The sequence below is a fragment of the Erithacus rubecula genome (assembly GCF_903797595.1).
Source record: "Erithacus rubecula genome assembly, chromosome: 3".
In the NCBI taxonomy this organism is placed as follows: Eukaryota; Metazoa; Chordata; class Aves; order Passeriformes; family Muscicapidae; genus Erithacus; species Erithacus rubecula.
Window position 1 is genome coordinate 36205490 of NC_136689.1, and position 24647 is coordinate 36230136.

At 36.0% G+C, this 24647-nt stretch overlaps 1 protein-coding gene across 4 annotated transcripts in view; it reads right to left on the reverse strand.

Annotated features, from left to right (window-relative positions):
- Positions 1 to 24647, reverse strand: part of ZNF385D (zinc finger protein 385D) — a 405889-nt gene that overhangs the window by 5630 nt on the left and 375612 nt on the right. For all 4 annotated transcript variants that reach the window (XM_079300352.1, XM_079300353.1, XM_079300354.1 and 1 more), the window contains 3 exons: positions 6035 to 6268; positions 3924 to 4102; positions 2501 to 2602 (listed from right to left, as the gene is read on the reverse strand). In XM_079300352.1, the coding sequence (XP_079156478.1) occupies positions 2501 to 2602; positions 3924 to 4102; positions 6035 to 6268 (515 nt within the window). The remainder of the gene's footprint in view (positions 1 to 2500; positions 2603 to 3923; positions 4103 to 6034; positions 6269 to 24647) is intronic.

Sequence of the window (24647 nt, forward strand, 5' to 3'; positions counted from 1 at the left end):
CCTTGATCAGTGTTACACTCATTGATCCAAGCTGTCTTTTCCTTTGCTGAACATATGACTTTTTCCTCCTTCCTTACATTTTTTAATAAATACCTTTTACAGCTTTATGTACAACAGAAAAAACCCCAAAATGAAACCAAACCAAAGAAACAAAGAAAAACCAACCAAACAAAAACCAAACCCACAAACAAAACAAAAACCCCCCACCCAAACAAAAAAAAACCAAAAACACAAAACAAAACAAAACAAAAAAACCCCCTAAAACAACATGAGGAAAATTAAAAAAATAACTCTGAGTACAAAGTACTCTTTGTCTATGCTTTTTGTAGCAGCTATTTTATTGTAGAAAGTTTGGACTATCAAATACTTGATAACCTTTTTCTCTCCAATGCAAAATTTTACACATGCTGCACAGTTGTGGTTTGAAGAAATACCATATAAGTCCCAACACTACAAAACTTCTTAAACTCAGAAATATTACTGGGGGAATTTTTAAAGTTTCTGTCTCTGAAGCATGTAAATCTAGAACAGACAGAGAAGTACAAATGATACTGAAAACATGGTGAAATAAAGTTTTTGTTCTAGAAAAGCTATGAGAATGAAGCATGTTCTTTTTAAAGTTTCTGTAGACAAAATTGGTGATATCCATATATTTTGTGTCATGAAGAACAAAGATGTCGTAGCTGCTTCTATTAAAAGCCTAAAGCTTTTTTGCCATTCTTGGAGGAATCAGGTTCTTCTAATGTAGTTAAATAGTTTTTTAGTTAACTCATCAATGTGATTCTGATTTCAAGATAGCTCCAAAACTAGTAATATTTAGCATATATAGTACTTTGCACCTTCATTTCTAGCCACTAACTAATTCACAAGTCAACATTAGGACTAAAGTAGCAATTATTTTTTTCATTTCCAGTGAAGTAAGCTAAGGGACTAAAAACTTGAAATAATAATGGGGAGCATCCTGGTTTCAGCTAGGGAGAGGGAGTAAAGAAAAAGTAAAGAAAGAGCATCAAATTAAAAGTGAAATTGGAATATCTCTGGCTTGTTGCTGTGCCATTTTGCACTTCAGGTGACAACATTTCCCTCAGTTTTTGTGTTCAAAACTAAAAAGACTACGTGGAGAACTGGCGTCTCCCTTCTTATTGAAGCCACAATTCTATTACACATAACTGTTCAATTTATTGCTAATTTGTTCTCTCCTTCTTAAATCCCTTTTGCCTCTGTGATGCCCTCTAGCCTGTGAATTGTGAGCAATTGGGATTGAGGGAGTGGGAAGAGGACACACTGCTGTTATTTGTCTTGAACCTTGGCTGCAGTTCTCAGAAATCACCATTACATTAATTGTTAGAGAACTGTGCACAGCAACAACAATGTAGTAGTTGTTTTCACCCTCTAAAAATAATTAATTTCCTAAAATAATAATAATCTTGTCAAAAAGGCTTTCCTGATTCCACATCCTACTTCCCCCATTACATATTTTCTATTCATTTCAGTATTGTTTGTATTGGAGATCCTGATTTTTCTTGTGGATTCCGGAGAAACCCTATGGGGCTATTTCCCTATTAGTAGATCTACTAGAATAAGACACTGCTTTATTCTACTGAATCCTGCATGAATATGCCACTCATGAGGGCTGCCCCAACAAGGACAGAGTTTCTGCTGCCAAGAGCTTGAACTCAGTGTAAAAAGAAATGGGTTTTAAACAGAGGAAAAAAAAACCCAAACAACCCACCTCCATATTGTGCATCAGAGAAGATGGTCAAGGCATAAGAGGCTAATCTGTGAGGACAATGAATCAACATCCTCCCTCTGCCTGGACCATTTATAAAACCTATACCAGCAGGTATAACATTCATGCATTTGAACTGATGGAGAAGATAAATACCAGATGTTTCACTATCCCACCCACAACATAAGCTGATTCTTAACTAGTGGCAGTATCCTAGAGGGTTTTTTTCATTAAAAAGTAAACTTTTTTCTCAGCTTTTAGGGAATTGTGCTTCAGACAGTTTATCCTGGCTGTTGAAAATGTGACTAGAACCATCCTGAAACAGCTGAATGAAAGCAGAGACAGATTTTTTTAATTGTTTCACTTGTTATCTCAACAATTCTCTAAATAAGGATAGAAATAATGGTTTATATTTTATAGAGTTTTATTTAGTTATTTCATCACTATTGTCCTTGGTGAAAACTAGAAAAATCCTGTTTGACATCTGGAGGTTTTTTTCCATCTCTTGCTCTCTAATGACCTTTGCAAACAAGCTTCTTTTCTGAGATTATTCAGAGTAGCTACAAAAGCAAGGCTCCACAGGTTGTAGTAAACACCCCTTAAAGTATATAAAAAAATCCCTTGTGGGCTTCTACTGGCTCTTTCATATATTTTATACTCCAATGTCTTACACTCTTACTCTACTTCTAAACAGTTTTTCACTTATGTTTTCTGAAAATCCCACTCATCAGGATTATAATAAAAGTAAAATAAAAAGGGTGATTGGCTTACCCCTAGAGGATGTGTTCCCTTTTGGAGTTTGTTGTAAGGGCTGTATTTAGGTTTAGGTGGCTTCCCAGCAGCTCTGTCTTTGTGCCTTCTACTGCTTATGTGCTGTTAAAATATATTTTGGGGTAGGAGAGGAGGGGAAAGAAAACAAAGGGTGATAGTTCCACAACAGATCACTTTAGGTTCTGCTTTACACAAGGTTACTGCTCCAATACTAAAACCTTTTGCTCTACAACAGAAGTACTTTGACTAATTCAATTATGAAAAGGAATAGGCTCTCTTGAAATTTGAAGGATCCACATATTGGGACTGTAATTTTCATCAGTCCTAAGTTCAGCTCTGCTTCCACTGCAGTTAAATATTTTTCCACCTTTTCTAACTTCAGCAGGACTTGAGTCAGGTTAAAGACAGAAGCCTTTGAAAAACTCCCCCCTAACTCTATAAAAGCACCCATCAAATTCAATCCACTGCTGATAGAAAGTTTTAAAAGAATATTAGATAGTAAAGCATCCCCTATTTGGGGAAGAATATAAGGTCATAAAATTGTTTAAATCCCTAAGCTGGAGATCCTTCTGAAACGGTTATATATCAAACTAAGTGACAGTGAAAAAAATGCATGACATCCATTATCTTCTTCATAAGATCAATGAGATTTTAAAAGTATCTTTCTACACAGATTATCTTGCAATATATTAGAAGTAAGAGACCTTTTTCAGAATTGTATTTTTACTTTGATTTTCATTTTCAAAAGAATTATCACAATAAAAAAGCATAGAACTGGACATGTTTTCATGAGACCAGAAGAATGGGTATTGCAATTGTCCATTATTTAATTAATCTTCATTTTAAAAAGGTTCCTTTACAAGTAGTTAATTTCAATAGGCATATGGAACTAAACTAAGTGTTTTTCAGAAAACTTTGATCATTCAATGAATGACTGAACATAACTTAGTGTAATTGCAGTTTAGAGGCCATGCTTCTCAGTTAGAGCAAAACCTTGATAAAGACATTAAAAATCCTCTCCATCCCACATTTCTAAGGGTGTTACTCAGTGTTTTGTGAAGTACTGGCTTCACCATCACATATTTGTCAAAGCACATATCATGCAGTACATGAAATGGCAGAGTTTATTAGCTCAGGACAATTGTAGCAGCCTAAAGTCAGTTGTAACCTGTTGCAGCTTAGACCTTCTATAACTCTTTACCAAATGTGTACAATTGAGAACTTTTGAGAAGACATATTTTATGCAATAGAAAATCACAATCAAAGCAAAACATACAGAATGGCAGCCAAGTACAATGGACAAAACTGTAAGCTCCATTTGGACACAAACTGTTATATTGACATGTGCTGTCTGTGTTGGTACTTTAGTGCCATGAAAACAAACAACAGCCAAAGAGTCTCACTCTACAAGCTGGCTGAGTACCTGTTTCAGTTGTGTCTCAGAGTTTACGTGCACATCACATATTTCACAGTGAAATGTTTTGTTCTGGAGGCCTGTGTTTCCTTTATTCACAGGTCCTTTGCCTTTTACGCCTGCCCGGGGAAAGGCTTTTATGGTTCCACTTCCATTCCGAGCTTCCAGCATAGTTTTGTGCTTAGTCCCTGGAGATAACAGAAATGGGAAAGAGAAACAACTTTGGCAATTGGGTTGCATTCATTGTTTTATTTTCTTTTCAAAATAAAATCATATGAGCCTCAGCTTTGTGCCATCTGCTATCCTTGGAATTGATAGACTGTGCTGGTCTGTATCAGAGTCCTACTAATGTAGCAGTATTTCACACCTGATATTTAGTTACTGAATTACATACCTGTAGGTAATGCACTGGAACAAAGCAGCCACACCAGAAACTAGCAGCAGAATCAGATACCCTGATGTGAAGTTAAAAGCGTGTGACTTTTCTCATTAACTCCTGCTGCTAATAAGACCTGAATTGCAGTTGCAAAACAAAAGTAATTTAGCTATTAAAGATGTAGTTGGCTTTGATTTGTAGTCCTCCTGAATAGACTGATAAACAGTATGTCTAGGTAGCTTACAATTAAATCTGTAATTAACTAATTACTCTCCAAACCAGAAAGGGGCAGAGGTTCCTGGAAGCAAGCTATGGATCATTGATGTCCTGGACAGAAACCAAAACATGTAAGAAACATTTATGTGAGAAACATGCACTTTTTTTTTTTTTCTTTTTTTTTTTTGGTAATTGGAGGTAGGACAGAGAACACTGGTGTTCTGTTGCTGCACCTTTATTCAGATTGAACAATTTCTTACACTCTTGACCCCCACACAGGCAGTCTGTGATGCTAATGGAATAACTACTGCATCCAGAACCACCACTCCACTGCTAATTGCTGTCTGCCTCCACAGAGACTTGTAAAAAAAAAAAGCATGTGTGTGAGCACACATACAGTTTATCAGCACAGGCAGCAAACACTTGGAAGGTTGTGTTTAAATATTCAGAATAGTGTTTAGGCTCTCAGCCTGATCAGAATATTTAGAATCTAACTCTCATTAAAAGGTACAGCTTGAAGTTGAACTTTCACCAGTTGAAGATCTAGTGTATAGTAAACAGCATTCAAAACTGATGGCATTTTGCTTCTCATGAATGCCAAGAAGTTACAATTTCCATTCTAATTTGAGTTCTATAGATATGCCAAAGTTATTTCTTTTAAAATTGCATCATAAAACCATTGATCATTTTGCTCTAGGTACATTATTGCTGTCTCTATATTTCAAAGCTAAGGTTCTCTTTCTGTTTCTTAACTCTACTTACCCTTGATAAGAGGTAGTCTCTGACATCCAAAATCAGGAACTTTCTGTGAGGTGGCTATAGGTGGTCACTGCCACCATGTCAAATCTTTAGATCTTTTAACCCCACCCACCACAGAGTCAGTCAACAACATGCTTAAAATAGTGACTGTGAATGGTAGCTCTCTACTACCAGAACTTACTGATGCTACTAGCTCTAATGACAAGAAAAAGTTTAAAAACTAAGAAAGATGGAGGTAGGCAGTTACCCATTCAACTCTCATGCAGCAACTGCCATCAGTTGATGAAAACAAGGGGAAAATACACATAATTTTAACAAGTTATTTATTAACAGACAGTATGGAGCTAAGAACTCTAACTCCCATCATTGAACTTGACTGATGCTCCCTCTTTCAGCCTTAATTTCTTAGATTTCAAACAAAGCTAATGGCATTCAAACAGTTTGCTAGCTGGAACAAACAAAAGCATGCAAACTCTGATTACCAAAGTTAGTGAAATAGAGCTGTCATTTAGCTTGATAAAATTTTGAAGCTGCAAAAGCTGAAGTGCAAGAAAATCTGCGACTTGCAAAAAATTCTCTTTCTTGAAAGCTCCTTTGCCTGTCGTTTTTATACTTTAATAGTTAATGAATTCCATGTAATCGCCAGTTTTCTGCCACCTCATTGCCCCCTACTGCAAGAGATCTAATCTATTCAGGGGAAAATAATTGCAGCACTCTTGAGACAGACAGAAAAAAAGAAAGGAAGCAAGCAAGCACTGCTCCAACTCACCACTGTTGTGCGCCTCCAGCTGCGAGGCAGAGTTGACAGCGACTTTGCATAGTGAACAGTACAGCAGTCTTTTTGCTTTTTCTTCCTCAGTCTCAATGGAAGGGCAAGTGCTGCTGCTAGTGGCTGTTGTGGGGATTTTCTCCACTTTAGAGGTGATCTCAGTTGTCATAACACTGCTCTTCCGGATTTCCACGGTTGTTGTCGTTGATATTGCTGGTGTCCCTGTGTTAGCGTCTGTGGCAAAGAGAGGAGATGGAAAGAAATGAAAACACACAAAGAAAATTGTGTGACCTTTGGTGTTTGCTTGTTGACATCCCAATGCTGTGATGAAACAGAGAGGCAGATTGTTCTGGTGATGGTTTGAGTAATGGTAATGAACTAAACCTGACCTTTCTCTTTGTATTTCTTGTGGTTACAAAATACAGTACTCCCATGTATTGAAAAACCATGTGTTGTCTCCTGCAGTCTGCTCAGACAGAACTCATAAACTGAACAAAAAGGTCATTAAGACTGTACAACAGAAGAAAAATGCAATAAAAGAAGTCATGTAAATGACCAGCACAACAGGCAGTAAAAATTTATACGCACAACTTCAGATGCATAAACAGCCGTAGTAACAGAAAATACTTATGCTGATTGGGTAGCCAAGCTAAAGGTTTAACATCTTGGACTAATAAAACTAAATTGAAAAAGTTGTCCTTTACATCTAGTAAAAAAATTAAATTGATACTTCACTTTATTTTTCCCAACACCAACACTAAAAGAATTAAGGTAATTATAAATACACAGCACATATTGTTATCCATTATTACATAATAATGACACATACCAATAATAGTAACTAAATATACAACACTCCATATCTGAGACCTAAATAAACACTAATAATATTTTCATTCTGCCTATCAGTAGTATTTTTGGGAAGACTACAAGCAATAAACATACCTAAATCTGGAAATCTAGTTCTTGCACATAAGAACTTGCATTTTTTCTGTAGTTCTCAAAACACAGAGAGAGAAAATACACAATGATACTGGAGTTTGAATAATTGATACATGATGTTTGGATATGGCAATATCATGTGGTTGTTAAGTACTTAGCAGGGTGGAAGACAACAAAATCCAGCAGTGAAGGCAGTGAAGAAGATGACAGGTAGGGGACATGTGAAGGAGACAAAGGACAGGAGCTGTTCTGCCTTTGAAGCATTGTATTTTATCATATTAAGCCTACTGAGTAGTAGCTTTAAAAAAAAAAAAAAAAAAAAATCTTAGTTACTTAATATGCCTGGATTTGGGAACTTTCCAGCATAGCTCATTTTGGTTTCATAAATCACTCGGTGTTAGTGATGCTCTACCTGTACTATGCTTTATTTATTGCCTCCCATCAGAATAGACAAAATAGTAATTCTTTCACTTCTAGAGCTGAGTACATGCTCTAATGCAGAAGGGACACAACTAACTGATACCACAGTGGTGTGACTAGTACTGCTCAAAAACTTTCTTAATGGAGAACATTCTTAATAGCTTAGCAGGCAATATCAAACTGGAAGCAAGGCAAACACACTGAGAAACCTGATTCAAAACAATGCTAATGCATTGAAGAAACAGTTTAGAAAATTAGATGCTTTTCAGTAAAGACAATTGCAGGAATTCACATTCAGTAGGTTTAATATGATCTATTAACACAGAATGCTGAACAACAGCCCCAGTACTTCATTTGGGGAAGTTTTATTGTTTATTTCATTTTGATTGTTTTGTTTATTTTCTTGGTTTTCAGAAAAATCTTCCACTAGCAGACATGATGAACACAGATTTCTTCTACCATTTGCTATAACACAGGTCCTCACCACACTGAAAGTGTAAAGCAAAAGATTTAGGAGGCATTTTTTCCTCCTCTGGTCACCTCTGGAGGCCCTGTGTCCAGCCTGGGGACAGCAATATCAGAAAAACCCAAAATTACTTTCTTTGCTCTTAATCCAGGTGCAGTACAAATGCAAAGCAGTAAGAGAGTGTTTGTGATGGAGACAGCCAAAATAAATTAGAGGTTTAGAAAACATGAACTGTGAATATGAAAGAAAAAAGGGTGAGCACTGACAAGGTTTTTCATATCTGTAGAAGGTAGCTAAAAATAAGAGAATATACTCTTCTCCCTCATCCCTCCTAGTAGAAAAAGGACTATTGGATTGCATCAAGAGAGACTTAGGTTAGATGTGAGGAAGTTCTTTCTAATATTAAAGTTTATGAAGCCTGGGAATAGCCTACCTAACAGATCCAGAAACATTTCCTACCAGGGGACTTGAAGCTGGCTGAATAAATATCTACACAAATAGGATTCCCTTTTAGTCAGTGGCAACATGATCCTTTAAGCTCCATTAAGTTCTATACATTGCGCATTTTGTAATGCTTCTACATGCTCTCCCAGAAACTCTTTAAAAATTATCATTCATAAAGCCAAGAAAGTAGAAGTTTTCATGTGAATATTATAGGTGTTGACATGCACATAGCAAAAAAATTATGTCCCACTCAAGGTCAAATCACAGTTTGGTTTTCTTTTTCCTGAAAGAGAGCCTGAAGGCTGTCATATTCTGAAGGTACTGGGGATGTCAAATATCAGTGCAGAAGAATGGTGAATAGTCTCTTTTTATTTAGATTTAAAATAAAAATCATCAAAATTAAAAAAAAAACAAATTGAAATATTAAGCCCTTTGTTGGGAAACTGATGAAAAAATAAAGCCCTTGAAGATCTGTCCACAAAACTGCAGAGTTAATTAGTCACTCCTTTACCATTCCATAGAATCCATTCAATGTTTGCCTTATTTCAGTAAAAAATTGCTGCAGTAAAATTATCTTCCTCAAAAACCCAATCCCAGCCCCAACCCAGTGCTTTATAAGCATTAACACTGCTTTTAAAACATCAGTTTCTGCATCCTGGTACTACTGTACAGTAGGCTTGGCCAATGTACTCTCTTGGTGACATGGGAGGTAAGGGACAGATGGCTCAGAGAGGGGAAAGGGACATTAACATTCTCTCAGGATTGATGGCAGAGTTGGTACTGATTTTAATCTTTCAGGAAATTAGATATTTACGTCAATCACCATTGCCTGCTTTGCAGTGTAAGGATCAGTATTTAGCCCTAAGAAAAATATAGATGATAATTTCTTTACTTTCCATAGGAAAACCTGAGGCAATGAATGAAAGACAAAGAAGAAAAAAAGCTTAAATAACAGCAGATTTTATTCTGCTTCAAGTATCTGACCTTCTCTATCTATGCTGATCTAATATTTCACCATGTTTTAAAGGGAATTACTCAATTATACTAGCTCTTTTGGATATTTTGAGGGTATTTTGATATGCATGAATGAAAGAAGCACAGTATATAAAAATTAAAAATGGTAAATGTCATCAGCATATTCTTCATCTCAAAAAATAATCAAAGTTCAGTGCATATATTCTGCATATTTAAGGGGTGCCCTATACAAACACACTTTATATTCTACTAATGCAAATACATTAATGACATTAAAACATAAATAGAAAGCCATTGAAGTTCACCATGTAAAAGCCATGACACATTTAAAGATGCAAAGCTGCTCATCGTCATATAAAGTTTAGAATTTTCAGCAGAGATTAAGGATAAAACATTCTAAAAGCTGTCAAGTAAGCTTACAAAGAGGCAATTCAATCCCTTTTCTCACAAGAACTTCTAACCTAACCAGCATGGGTTCCTTTGAATATATTAAAGTGTTGCTGCCTGTCCACAGTTGAGTGCCCTAAATACAGGGTTCAGTATTAAAGGTATAAGGGATTAAAAAAAAAAAAACCAACAAAAAACCCAAGGAAAAACAACACCAAAAATAAGTAGGAAGGCATTTGAGTTCATGCCTTGTAGACTGAATCAGCATTTCTTAACACTATATTATGACAGTGCTTTAAGAGCTATTTCAATTATAAATGTTCTAAAATTGAGCTGGAAATTCAGCCACAGTCAAATGGAAGATTTGTTTCTGGTGACGCACGCTTGCAGCACTGTGCTATTTTCATACCAGTGGCCCACAGCAAATATTCATTATTGCAACTGTCACTGCTTGGCTTTGGTATAGAAGTTGATTGCTGATATTGTATGGAGCTGGACTCCACTAGCAAAAAAAAAAAAAAAAAAAAAAAAAAAGGAACACTTCAGGATTCACAATAATCCATTTGTGTTCCTGGTCTTTATATAGCAACAGAATAAAACTGAAAAATATAAAAATACTATATTACAATCTAATCATGGTCACTGGGAAATCAAAGGTCCATTTTAACAAGAGACAAAGACAAATGAAAAAATATATTGCAAGAACAGACTTCTTTGAGTACTACAGATATCATGGTTCAAGTGGAAAACTGCATTATGATTAAGGTTCTCCTAAGTAAGCAGGATTAATTTTATATCCCAGCCACAAGATTCATCAATTTTCTTTAGACTGAAGAAACAGAAAATTACAACTTATGTTCTTGTGAGCATGTGAAAGTTTCACTCATCAGTTCCTGCTACTAAGCCTAAGAATTTCTTATCCTGAAGCTCTAAATAGACCCACAGAGAAATGCACTCTGACTTCAAACAAGTCACAAATATTTATGAGCATGTTTTTTCTACCACAATCTCAAGTGGCACACATTTAAAAATATCTGATTTAACACATACCCATGCATTCTAGTCTCATTTAAATCAAACTTTGCCTCTGACATAAAAGGATTGAGCATTTGGCCCATAATGCTGTTCAGGAAAAAAATAGACAACAAAGCAATCCAAAAAACCCAACAACTGCCCCCCCTGCAGAAGGTAAAAAACACTTTCTTTCTCATGACAAACAGAACTTGATGTGAAATTTTTCACTATATAAGACCCCAGTATTGCAGAAACATCATCAGCTGGCTAACTTTTAACAAACCTGTGTTGATGCTCCCATCAGATCCTTGATACTGGTGTGTTCAAGGCTGGGACTGGGACCCAGCATATTATTTTCCTGACTACTAAGAACTGGGTCCTCAGTTTCCTTGGGCTGCTTTAAAATCCCATTTTTCACCATTTCTTTGGTAATTATGTTTTAAGATAAGGCTTCATTTCTTTAGAATCTATAAATATAATAGTGGAGTACACAAAACCAAAGTACCATCCTGTGAAAAGTGACAGCTGACAGATTTTTTTTGTGCTTGCCCGATTTTTCTTTTCTCATATGCTGAAACATAAGCTTGCGTGCTAGCACACTGACTGGCTCCAGCACTTCAACAAAACACTATGAGGAACTTTGACTCAAATGTATTAACTTCTTACCCTTTATATGTGCAGAATACAAACCTGCATATTTTGTGGTCGGTGGATATCTGGCCCTTTACAATATATTGTACAAAAAAAATTTTATATCATATTATCAAAAATTCAGTCATTAGACTTAGTTTTACATTCAAAACCTGCATTCAATCTATTTATTATACATATATCCTTCATATAATGGATATGTTTACTTGGAGAGACAGAAGTATATTTTTATAATTTAGAAGGACACATATACATTTTCCCTAAAAAAAAAATTATTACATCATGATTTAGAGACATAATACCAAACACCACAGAGTTTTTTTGGCATAACAGACCAAAATATCTGATTGACAGCTGTGCAATTCATCACTTTATGGTCATCTTCAATGGCACAATATGAAATATTGGAAACCATGGTGTTCACCTGATATTCTAAAGGATCAATACTAATTACTATGCCATAATGGAAGAGTTTTTCATGAGCTGTCTTTTTTGAATTTGCCTTTTTAAGCCTGTTTTTTAAATACCTGTTTACCTGTTTTCTCTCCCTTTCCTTGTAACTACCCTGGCTTTTCAGTACTTTCCTGGTCAAGTTCCCTGTAAATTTTCCTTGTCTAGGTGTCTTTCAAAATTACTTTTAATATCCTGAAAGTGAGAGTCTGTACATGACTAAGGTATTGGCCATGCTTTTGGTCAAATGTACCAAAGAAGCATTACTGAGAGACTGAAGGACTGCAAAGTTTCCCAGAACGAGAATGAAAGGCAAATACCAAGAATTTTCTTGGATTGTAACTGGAATAGCAATGACCACAGCATTTTGATCAGTCCTTGCTTTTTAACACTTAAATAAATCATATTACACATGGTGTACATCACTTAGAAGAGGAAGAAACAACTGGCTACACAATAAGTGACTTTGTTTTACTGCTGCCTCAACTCCATGCTTCCCAGCAACATGCCTTGGTGGTGATTTGATGGCAGGGAAACAGAAAAAAGGATGCTGGGTGACAAAAGGTGTTCACCTCTAGTAATGATAAAAAGGAAGTAGCAAACTTCATATATTTGATCTGTGGATATTTTCCTCTAGTTAAACTCAATTCTGTCAAGTCCTCAGATGACCTCCTTCATTAATTAGGAGTACAATATTTTCTAATGAAATTATACCTAATTTTTACTAGCAGCTCTCTTGGTTTAAAGCACAGTTCATTAATCTTGAACAGGAGGAACCACAGAGGGAGAACTGCATTCCTGTTGAGGTTAATTGAACGGAGCTGGCAGCAACAGCAACAGCTGGGGGGTATAAGGCCTGTGGAAAGTGAAGGAGGTGGGTAGGGAAATGTCACACTGTGCCTAGTTTTGGGTTCTTAGGCAAATGTAGCTGAGAAAAACATGACTGGAAGATAAGAAAAAGATGAGGAGAACCCATTTATTTTTCAGGTCATTTAAGGGATGCTTGATGATGACTGAATTTGGACACTGAGCTATCCTTATGATTTTATAGATTTTTTCCTCAGTCAGGCAGAAGATTGCCTTTCGCCAGGTATGAGTGAAAGGGTCCCCATTCAAGGAGCTGCTGGCTGAAATTACTCTCACAGTTTAATTAGTGGGAACTCTGTAGTGAAAATTTGATTTGAAGCCAGGAAAAGTGTTTGCTTAAGAGGTTGACCTCACACTCAAATGGAAAGAGAATTTTTGCATGCTTGAGGCTATGCTGAAAAACTGCTGCCAGTTTTACATCTGCATGCACCTCAGTATGCTTTTCCCAACTTTTAAGTAAACATAATAAAAATTACACTCGCAGCTATTCTTAGTACATAACTAGAAATTGAGCATCAGTTGAGTTTATTACCAGTAAAAACCAAAGAACTAAAAAAACTGAGAAAGCTAAAAACCCTTTCCCAGCAAGGAAAAGGTTTTGTAAGATATCCTACAGTAAAATGAATTTGCCTTGAATGTCTCTTTCTGAAGGGCAACATGTGCACAGCAGTCTCCATCTGTCCTGTCATCCTCTCTGTTCCTTCAAAGCAGGTCAGCTGCACATGAGCTCCTGTTGCTCCTTGGCTTGCATTGAACTGCCCACGGCTATCTGGGTGATTCAGCTTCATCCAGAAGTCATCCAGAAACAGCCACAGCAGTGGAAAGGGATGATTGAATTCCTGTGTCCAGGAACATCCTTGGCACCGAGTGAATCACTAGCACAGAGAGTAGTCCAAAATAATGTTTAAAAATAGGGCCTGCATCAGTGCCAAGGTCCAGGTGGCATGAGTTATACCTAGTCAGTACTGGAAACAGTATTTCCCCAAGGAGAATTCAGGGAGCAACTTTTCCCTGTGTCCCTAACAGCAATGGCTTCGAGGTATTGCTTTACTACCCGAAAACTCATTAGAGCTTTAACTCACACCATGTACCTGGGGCAGGATATTGCTCTTACCAAGGTCAGTAAGGAGCTATGATTTGGTTTCTGACTGCTACTCCTGCTGCCCCACACACCTACCATGCAGACAAGGGGAAGGAGGCAGCAGACAAGCTGTTCTTTCACTTTGCACTATCAGTGATGTAGTGATGGAAGAGAGCTTAGAAAGGGCCTCTCCTAAACTCTCTTCTTTAACAGAGAAGGCACAGTCTGGGCTATACACTGCTGGAAACTGAGAGGTATTTTGCACAAAATAAGTAGGCTAGCAAAGTCTATTTAAAACTTTATATCAAAAACAATTTACAGTGGAATCTCTCCCCTGCAATCTGTCACCAAAAACAAAGAAGCCTGGGGAAGTATTAATCACCAGCAGAAGAAGAGAAAATACATTGCTTTCATTAATCAAATGGAACAAGGAAAGAATAAGTGAACTGCACTGCAGATTGTAAAGGACTGCTCTCCATTTTAAGCAGATAGTTGATTTTTTTTTTTTTTTTTTTGCTTTTTAAGTGAGCTGAATGTCCTCTTTAAAAGCTCCATCTAAATGCTAAGTTTCAAAACAGATTTATAGTCATAGAATCCCTAGAAGTAAATTCAAATAACTGGAATATGACTCAGAATTTCTATAAAGTCTGACTTCTGACTGCTCTTGTAAGTATAATACTCCATGGCATTCCCTTGTCTTGAATCCAGGAATAATTAAAATTATTCCCTTTACAGCAGCTTACTTCACTGAAGAGCACTGAAGTAGTAAATCTGATTTTAGCAAAAACTGAAGTTGTGTCTAACATAAGAATTGTCACTTGCACTACCAGCATCACAATTGTATAACTTCTCTCAGTAGAGAGAAGGCAGGGAGAGCAGTGAGAAATTCTTTCAGACATCTGTCTTGTAGTACATTGTAAATAGAGCCCATAGAGAACTGATCAGCAATGATTTCACTACAAAACACCTGCATTTCCTGAGATACCAAATACCAAGAAGAACAAATTTAGAAGAACAAATTTCACAAGGAATTGAGGAGAAAACAGTACAGGAGATGGTAGTATTATTACCATTCTTTAGTCTTTGGAGTAAATAATTGTTTTGATTTTCCTGGTATCCCATTTAGATTTTTATTAGCCTTCTTCAGTCTGACGTTTTTACTAGGAATTTTTCCCTTGACTGATCACATATGGTTGATAACATATTTTGTAAATCGACAAGAGGACTCTTGCTACAAGAGTAGCATCCTGTTTAGTGTCAGAGAAAAGAAAACCTTTTGCAATTTTCAGGTTCTGGAAGGATCTTTGACTATTCCCAGCTACAGTTACTATGACCATCTATTTAATTTGTTCTTACATCTCCACCAGGGTCCATAATCTAAAATAAATTATCTTACTACTGTCTGCTTGCCCTCTGCTCCTTCCCTTCTCCAACCCATCACTTCAGGGCTCACTTCAGGGCTAGGAGGGCTAAAACAAAGAGTTCATGAAACACCCTGTGTCATCATTACAGTTAACATTGAATTATGTTTACAAAGAGTTTCACAAACAATACAGACCAAAATTTCTAAAGTACTCGTTGTCATCACAGTTCTTGGTATAATTTAGAGGTTTTGGGTTTCTTTTTCTTACTTTTCAAATTAAACAATTAATTTTTGCAACACTAGCCATCGACATTGGCTCTCATGTGTCAGTCTTTCCTCTGCCCCCAGGCAGACTGCTAGCAACTGAACTATTAGTCAAATTACATTAGCTGACAGAAGAAACATATTTAGTAAACCACAGTAAGGCTGGATAAATGGTCCTGGGATAAGGCAAAGACCAACAGAAACCTATCTACTTCAACAATTTAATGAGCTCCCTTTCATCAAATGTTGTCTTTGTCAGAAGGGACTGAATCAACCCTTTCTGTCTCCTCCAGTAGTGCTCCCTGCCACCATCCACACATATCCAGCAGAGAGGTTATTAGTGCTTTGCTGTTTGGGGTGTTTGTCTAGTCAATACGATAATTTTATCAGACAAGCTCTCCACAGAAGCAAAATGCAAGAAGTGATGTTTTCCTAGTCCAAAGCTGTTCTCATGAATTATATAAAGCCTTCTGCACACAAGAGAACAGTAAAAATCAAAAAGTATTTCCTTGTGGCACTATTCACAGATGTCATTCCTACTTTCAAAGATTATAGAATCAAATATATAATTTGATTTAACCAATTACACACAAAACAATGATGAGTTTGTATTTTAGGATACAAAGCTGGCAAAACAGGCTCTAAAGGAAATGACTGGTCTTAGTTTGCAGTGACAGTAGAAGAGAGCAGCTGCATATTAATGGGAATTAGTATCAAAATGGCAGCACAAGACTAACTGTAGCAAACATCTGAAGGTTCTGGACAAGGTATTTCATTCTTGCTCTGCTTTGGCCTTTCTTTATATACCCTCTAATAAGGCTGATATTAAATGCCTATGTTATCTGGAAAACTAGAAGTGACACAGATTAATACTCATAATGACATAGTGAATTTGTCAGAAGGTTTGGGCCAATACTTGCAAAGACAGAAGTTCTGTCATGTTGAGTGAAGGTAACTGCATTATAAAAGGGTGGTTCTTAGGCAATCAGCCACAGGAAAGTGAGAGCTCCAATCTGTTCAGAATAAATATCATGGAGGGACATTTGAAGAAAACAATCTTGACAAACAGGAGCAGGACTGATAATAATTGAAGACTCTGCTAGTTCTGTATAATTTTTTTTCCCAAACAGGAAAAGGTATTAATGACCGTAATTACAGTTTTGACTAATTTCTTTGGTAAATCTAAATTGTCATTCTCTTCATGTGCCACATTTTTCTTTGTATGCAGCTCTTTCCCTAACAACATAACACTGTAGCAACAAAAAAGGTTTCAGTTTGCCTTCTAAACGTGACTGTAAATACTACACCACTTACAAGATCATACCCCAGCTTCCTCTTTTAATTTTTTTTTCCTTTCTTGTACCTGATAGGTATTCAAACATCACCAGATCTGACATCATTCAGACCCAGCGTTACCTGTTAAAAAAGAGAAAACAGAAGTTCTCTTTATAAGTGTAATATGCTATTGTGCTAGTTCCTTTTTTTTTTCATTGTCATATCTCTCTCCCACATATGCTGCAATGGAGAAAATGTTGGAATAAGAGTCCATGAAAGCACCAATACAAGACCAGATATTGGGAAATTGCCCTAATTTATAGCTGTTTTATGAACAACTGTATGCATTTTCCATATTCATGTTTACACAGTGTCTAAGTGAATAGGTGTAATGAAATCCAGTTCAAAGCCCTACTGAAGAGCAGAATATACAGGGAATGGGGAAAAATATTGGCAACTGGATAATACAATTAAAAACAGTAACTCAGAATAATTCTGTGTAAGGCCTGAGGGATTACTGGAGGGATGATGATGATGATGATGTGGAGTGCATTTTACCACTTCTTGCTTATTCATACTTAGTATATAGAAAATAATTTAAAAACATGCAAAAAGTTTTTCAAAATTTTCAGAGGAAACCAGCTGCACATAAAACAAAAAAGTGATTTGGATGAAAAATTTGGAATTAAGGGCTTTGTTTATTTTTTATTAGCTTTCAAAAACCTTGGTTAAAAGTTTGAGTATGACTGCATTAGTAGAATAACAGCAGCTGCAACAACAAAATTCTGAACCCTTCAGCTTCTGCAATATCCAATAAAAAGACATTTAAGCACTCTTTAGCACTGATACACTACATTAGGAGTGTTCTTGAGCTTTTAAGGTTGCTACCATTCTATACAGACAAAATTACAAATAGATTTCTTAGGATCACTTTGCACCACACAGCATTTTTAAAACCTTAGCAGAGGTTATGAAAGATAACAGCACTACTTTTCTGAAACAAAAAATTCAGATATGCCAGTCTCTGAAATTTCAATATACACTATGAAATGGAGATTTCAACATTTGAGACCATTCCAGTGTTTTAATTTACAAAAACTAGAAATGATTAATTTGCAAAGCAAGCAATATGGCCAACACCAACAAGTTTGCTTACATAATGCTTGTGCATTAGTCATTTGGCAGGCAGGTAGGGAGCTCACTTACCTCTCCTTCAGAAAATCTGCATCACTTGTGACCTTGTAAGCCAATTAAATATAATGGAAATTCACCTACAGCCTTAGGAGATACGGGTATACAGACTTAGGGGGTTTTTTTGTTTGTTTTGGGGTTTTTTTGGTGAGTGTGAGAGAAAGACTGTAAGTTAATCAGAAAAAAATAATACTCCCTCTCCAAGCCTCTAAGCTGTAGACCAAGTGAATCTTATAGATCAACACATTCCTTAACCCATGAACCCATGACCATGAGAAAAATGCATATGCTTGTACAGCTGTAGGATTTTTGTGAAATGGAAAACGAGAAGGTGGGAAAAAGCTCAAAGTAACAGCTCCAGGCTTCCACTACCATACAACCATTAGCAAAAACCCTGTGGCCTCACTCTTCTCCAAAAGGTTACACGTTAGATCCTCTCCCCCACAAAGTATAATTGTACCAGTGCAACCCAGAAATATTACATTTACAGTATTAAAGAATTACAGAATTAAAACAAAAGCTTTACCAGTAATTTGGAAAATTGAAGGGATTTGAGGTATTTGGCTTGAAAATAAGCCTCCCATCAGTTTTCCCAGAAAGCCACTTTACTATGCTTCCCAAGTCTACTATAGAGCACACAGATACCTGATACCTTCCATGTCCAGGTAATAGTGAAACCAAGATTTTTAGAGGCTGTGCATTGTTCACAAACATATAGAACAGTAAACACCTCTACCTGTCAATCCCATGACAGGAGATAACTCTGGACAAACACGTTAATATTCACTACTCTAAAATGAATTGTGCTGACAAAAGAGATGAAGATCAGGGTAGACAAGATAACTCGTTCAGTGTGGAAAGTGTGTTTTGTATCATCAATAAAATTCTGCAGGAATAGAGAGTCCATAAGTCAATCATAAACATCACAACTCAGAGGTGACAAGCAGTGCTCCAAAACTATGTTTTTATAAACTTGTTTTTAATGCTTTCGGATATTTTTCTTAAGAAATTCAGGTGAAGATTTAGCAGGTAAACAATGTGGCATTCTAGACACAATTCCCATCAAAACAACCCCAAATCTGTTCACTCCTTTTATCTTTAGTTTACATGTGCTTGTAAAGTAAGGTAGAGAATATATTTCAACACTTCAGGTGCTGAAGCATGCAGTAGAAAATCTTTAGCTATTACAAGAATCCTTAGAAATACAGTACAAAGATTAGATTTCCCAATTTTTCATGCTGGGCAAAAACGTCATTGAGGAAGAGTAGAGCTGCCATTTTCTATGACAGCAAAACATTCAGTCCTTTTTAGTATAAGCAGACCTCAAAGGTAAAAAAAAAATATTTAAAATATAGCCCAAAAACGTGAAGGCCTAAGGGCCAGTTTTAAGTTGCTAACCATCTATAGCACTTGCACAGGCAGCTTGAAAAGAAGTAAGGGTAGAAAAGTCAAAATGGAACCATTAAAGCAAATAACCAGCATAGCTACTTTTCTTTCAAGCTGTAATTTTAATATTTATTGTCTTAAGGGAAATAAATTCTAGGGGTTGGTGATTTTTCCCCCCCTCAACACTTTTTATGTATTTTTGTGTGACCTTTCATGTCTTGTGTGACTACTTTTCTACTTATAGAAAGCCCAACAAAAATCCTCATATATTAAGAAAGCAAGCAAGTTCACTTACTGTCCATTTCAACAAGTCATCTTTTCCATTCTCTTCATTAGACTGTAATCTCTTATGCCTCATTAACAGCAGGACTTAGGGATGCCAAGAAGATGATCTGGACTAAAATGTCTTCTAGTCTGTGCTCTTTCATGATCTAAAGACACAGCCTGCAATAATCTGCATTCCAGCTGACATTAGGTAAGATTCTTACTGTACATGGAATTTCTTCTAACATGCTGTCCTAGATGGAATCTCACAGAACTTGCCCAGCCTTGGGAAAATTGTGAATACTGATTTTAGCCTTCCAAATTCTTCTATTAAATAGTTTGTGTCACAGTTTACATTTCTAGCTTCATTGCAAGATTGTGATTGGAACTTTTCCCTCTGAGGAAAGAGTCATAACTTTAAAATCATTATATACACAGACTTGAGAGCTACCAAGCAGGGTTTTCTAACATATTAATCACAAATTTGTCAACCGGTCAATGATCTCTCTACAGACTTAAGTTTTTCACTATTTCCACCAAAATAAATATTATTGGACTGGAAAGCATCCATGTTTGGTAACATCTTTCTTTTTGTGACTTCGGGCTGTAACAGCTGTTTGAAATGTCAGCAGATAGGGCAGAATTAAAAAGGATAGACAATGTGGACAAGGGAATTGCAGATCTAACCTATTTGTGCCTAATGCCAAGAAATCTGCAGATGGATAGCTGTTTATCAATTCTCTCATCTAAATTTATTAATACTTTTAATCAGTCCAAATATGCAGCTGCCACAATTCCAAACAAGATGAGTCTGATAAAGCAATCTTTTCTCTACAGGGATACTGAAAAAATGTCACATAACAACTGACAACCCAGGAAGAGCAAGTTTTAGCAAAATATTCAGGTAATTGGTGTTTTTAAAAAATATCTTTGAAATTCATTTTCTATGCTATGTAGAGGACACCCATCTAGAATATTTCTCTCAAATACATAGTTTACAAACAAAAAGACCCAGGCTTCTCATTTCATTGCACAGGTGAAAGTATTTTGTGAGCTGGTTACACCATACCTCTGTCTGCCAAGTTATCCTCTGAATGCATTTCATGACCTAAGCCATTCTTTAATTCTAATCACTAAAACTAGACAAGTATTTTTTATGATCTCACTTCTGCTCATGTGGCATGATATGTTGCTGCAGTGGTTCTGCTAAGTTTGCAACTGATAACACTGGTCTAAGACAGGACATAATCAATTTCTCTCCAAAGTATCATCATGAGTGATATACTTCCCAATCACTACAGGCTGTGTTTGCAGTATGGAGTTCTGATTTCTCTGCTACTTCCTTCAAATGCAGGTTAAGACCACAAAAGAGAACTTTTCTGTAAGTAGCACCAAAAAATGGAAGAAGATAAATTGCTCTTGCAACTGCAGATCTATGAAAAAGTCTCAAAAATGGGATTTTGTCATAGATCCTTTCCACAGAAATAAAGTATTTTTATATTTTCATATACTTTTGTATGTCAGATTATAATTACTGAAACTAACCAGTTGAATTTAAGAGAGTATGACAATACCCTTAGGCCTAAATTATGACCAGCTTCTTCTAAAATATAATTTCTCATACCTGTTAGAATGCTCCATGTAATTCTTTATACATGGAGTTTTTCTGCAAAACAAATACTTCAGCAATGTTGTCTTCTAAAAAAAAAAAAAAATAATGCCAGCTTCCAGACAATAAAAAAAAAATCTGCATGCATGATGGAGGGGAACAAATGGTAAATATTTTTTTTGTTGTTTCAAGCTTCCAAGAGGTAATATTTGCAAAAGATACAGTAAATCTAATGAGTTTGGAAATTATGCAAAATATCTCAGCAATGCTCTTATAAACTGGAAACATATTTAACTCAAAAGTTTATCTACTCAGCCTTTAAAAAAATTCCATTTCTCTTGACTAGATATACACTTCTTCTTTCCTCTTTGAACTTCAAGGCCTTTAAAGCTTTTTTCCTTTTATATGCTCTTCTTTTTCTCCAGTCTAACAGCTCACAGTAATTCACAGGTTGCTGCTTTATGACCAAAGTCTTGCACTGCACTGGCTTGTATCACCAGTGTCAGCAGCTGCTGTTAAATCACCTGTCAAATTTGCAAAATTCTCACTTAATTTACCCTGAATTCCAGACTCTCACTTTTTTGTCCATGTGTCTGTTCATGTTGTTTACACAAGGATTCTGTTGGGACCAATGGCCAACCAGCTTGAGCTTCATGCACAGATGATCCTGTAAAACCAATTGCCTCTTCACTAGGAAAAAGGAAACAGAGGAAAAATTCTAGGTTGATGTTTTTTGTACTGGGTTGCATAAACCATTGATTCACATATGAAATAGACAACTTCATATTTGGAATATCAAATTGGAAAGGCAACAGTTCGATTTATTGTGCAGATATCTTGCAAATTCACTCATTACTGTGAAATATACATATCTGTCTTGGAAATAATTTTATCACTTTTCGTATATATGGAACACAAATTGACATGCATGAGCTCTATGCTAATTTCTATGAAAAAATCTTTCAATACTGTTGATCAGATAACGATAGTAAAATCTTGTAAATAGTGCTAATGGAACTTCAGCCAAAAATGGTGGGTTTTAATGCAACATCTACTCCAGACCAAAATGTCTAGAGAATCAAAGAGATATTATGGAAACTATTTCCATCAGTTATGGCAGCTATACACGAGGTCTCCCACATATTTGGAACAGACCTTTACAATAATAAAATTATAGGAATACAAGGGATGCTTTGGGTCAGAGATGTTTTTTCATCCACATGACAAGAAAAGAAGAGTTGTGTAATCATTCTTACATCACCTAACCAAGTGTGTTCTTCTTAGGTACCATTGCTTTTAGAGGTGACTGAAAGCTGAAAACCCTTCATAATTTTCTCAGTTTGCTCTCCTTTTAAACATGACTGGATTGAAATCCAGATCTGCCAGACCAAATCAATTATATTAAATTCAAGGTGAAAAGCATTAGGTTTGGCTTGCAATTGCTACTATGAGTTCTGAAAATAAATCTTTCAGAATAGTTCACAGAAAAATTGATTAGCTACAAATTTACTCTAGTAAATGCCTATGGCATTGCCCCTTAGCATCAAGCCATTTGTTTTGAGTGACCACTCCAGCTGCACATTCTAGGATGCTGCATTATTTTATACACAGTTAAGCACAGATATGTGCATGCCCACACACCTTAATGTTTTAATATTACAGAAAAAAAATTACTGCCTCTCCAGTGCAGTTTGTGCTGCAAGGAAGAGAGTTTTGAACAACTGAGAGTGATTTTACCTCCACTTTTAGCATTTTGAACATATATTGTGTTGATGCTGAGCCCTCTGCAAAAAAACCAAAACCAAAACCAACAAATATGATAGGAAATTGAATAAAGCAGCTCCATTTGTGAATCTGTCTGTTAAGGTTACACCTCACTGCCTAGTCTGTGAAATATTAAATTGTTTACCTCCATGTAGAAAATACCATTTGTTCTTATTTTAAATAACTATATTTTTGTCTAGTTTTATCTTAATGGATTCACTTGTTGGTTTTCTACCTCACTGTTTTACTTTGAGCACTCTTATCCACATGCATAACAGCAAGAATTAACTCTTTTGTATTTGAATACCTGTAACATCTTAACCACATGTAGGAAAAAGGTTTAAACTGCCATAAGAGCAGGAGTAGCAATACCCACAATATTTCTTTCCTGATTTTTTAGAATGAAGTATTGACTATGATATTGCAACTGCAAACAAAACCAGCACGGGTATAGTGCAGTTTGCAGTTTGCAATATCAGCCTCTTTCTGTACCACCTGTTGAACAAAGTGGTTTCATTGTTTTTTCTTCCAAGTGCTCCAGTAGTGGTGAGTCACTTCAGCTCTCAATGACAATGACAGAGAGTTCTACTAGCTCATTTTAAGGGACATACTCACTAGACTTTGTGGACTTAAAGTTTCTTGACAAAATTGCATCAAATCTACTTTGTCTAAGTTTTGTTTTGTTTTTTTTTTTCTTTTTGAGAGACTTGATGGCCAGTAGGGGGGTTTCTCATGATAGAAGCACAAAATCTGAGTGCGCTTATACACAAATTGTATGAAGTCTGAACAAACACATCTAAAGCTAAGTAAAGATAACTTTTCATTCAAGGACTTTTTTTGCATGTATGCATGATGCCATTAGAATCATGAAAATACTGATACTTTGATACTTCACATACATGTATGTCTGCAGCACTGTGAAAAAAAATCACTGTTCCAACAGGCTTAGATCTTCATTTGGACAACTTAGTCTGCATTACCAAGCTTGTTTATATGCCTCTGTAGGATTTATGCTGCCCCCTGAGAATATTTAGAAAATGTGGAAGTAGGTGTGTTGTGAGGAGTAGAGAGTTAAAGTCTGGGAGGCTATTTAAGGGAAGCAGGATTTATGGAGAAATTTTAAGAGGCAAAGGATATGAGGGTTTTCTACCACATATGAAGAGACAGCTATTTCAAGAATAGAAGTTAAATAAAAACATTGACACCAAAATGGCATGGAACAAGAAAAAGGAATTTCCTAGAATGCAATTTTCACAGAAGCCTAGGGCTGTAAGCATTCTACAGGCAAGAAAACAAAGACTGAAGAGCAATTTTCTATTTTTGATGGAAAACTTTTGATCACAGACTTTAAAAATTAAAAATATATGGTTGTATGACAGGAGATCTGTCATTTGTATGACATTGCATCACGTTTATCTTCCCTAGCCAGGGGAGGAATATCGCAGAGTGGCAGAATCAAAAATGCTGATTACTATTGTGTCCATAGAAAAATTTAAAATATAGCTACTCCAATGTGAGAAAACATTTACATTGCCATAAAAAAAAAAAAAGAAATAAAACTCTTCCTGCAAACCTTTCATGTCTGTTTCAAACACAAAAGTCATCCTAAATCACATTTTCACTTCCATTTTGATTATTACTCAGACACAGTAGTGACTATATTGTTGGATGATTCTACATCAACATGTATTTCACATAATGGTTGGCCTGATCAAGAATATATCAATGTCATAACAACCTTCACCTCTGAATATACAGACAATTTTCTTTAAAGAACTTTCATGCATCATATAAAGAAGT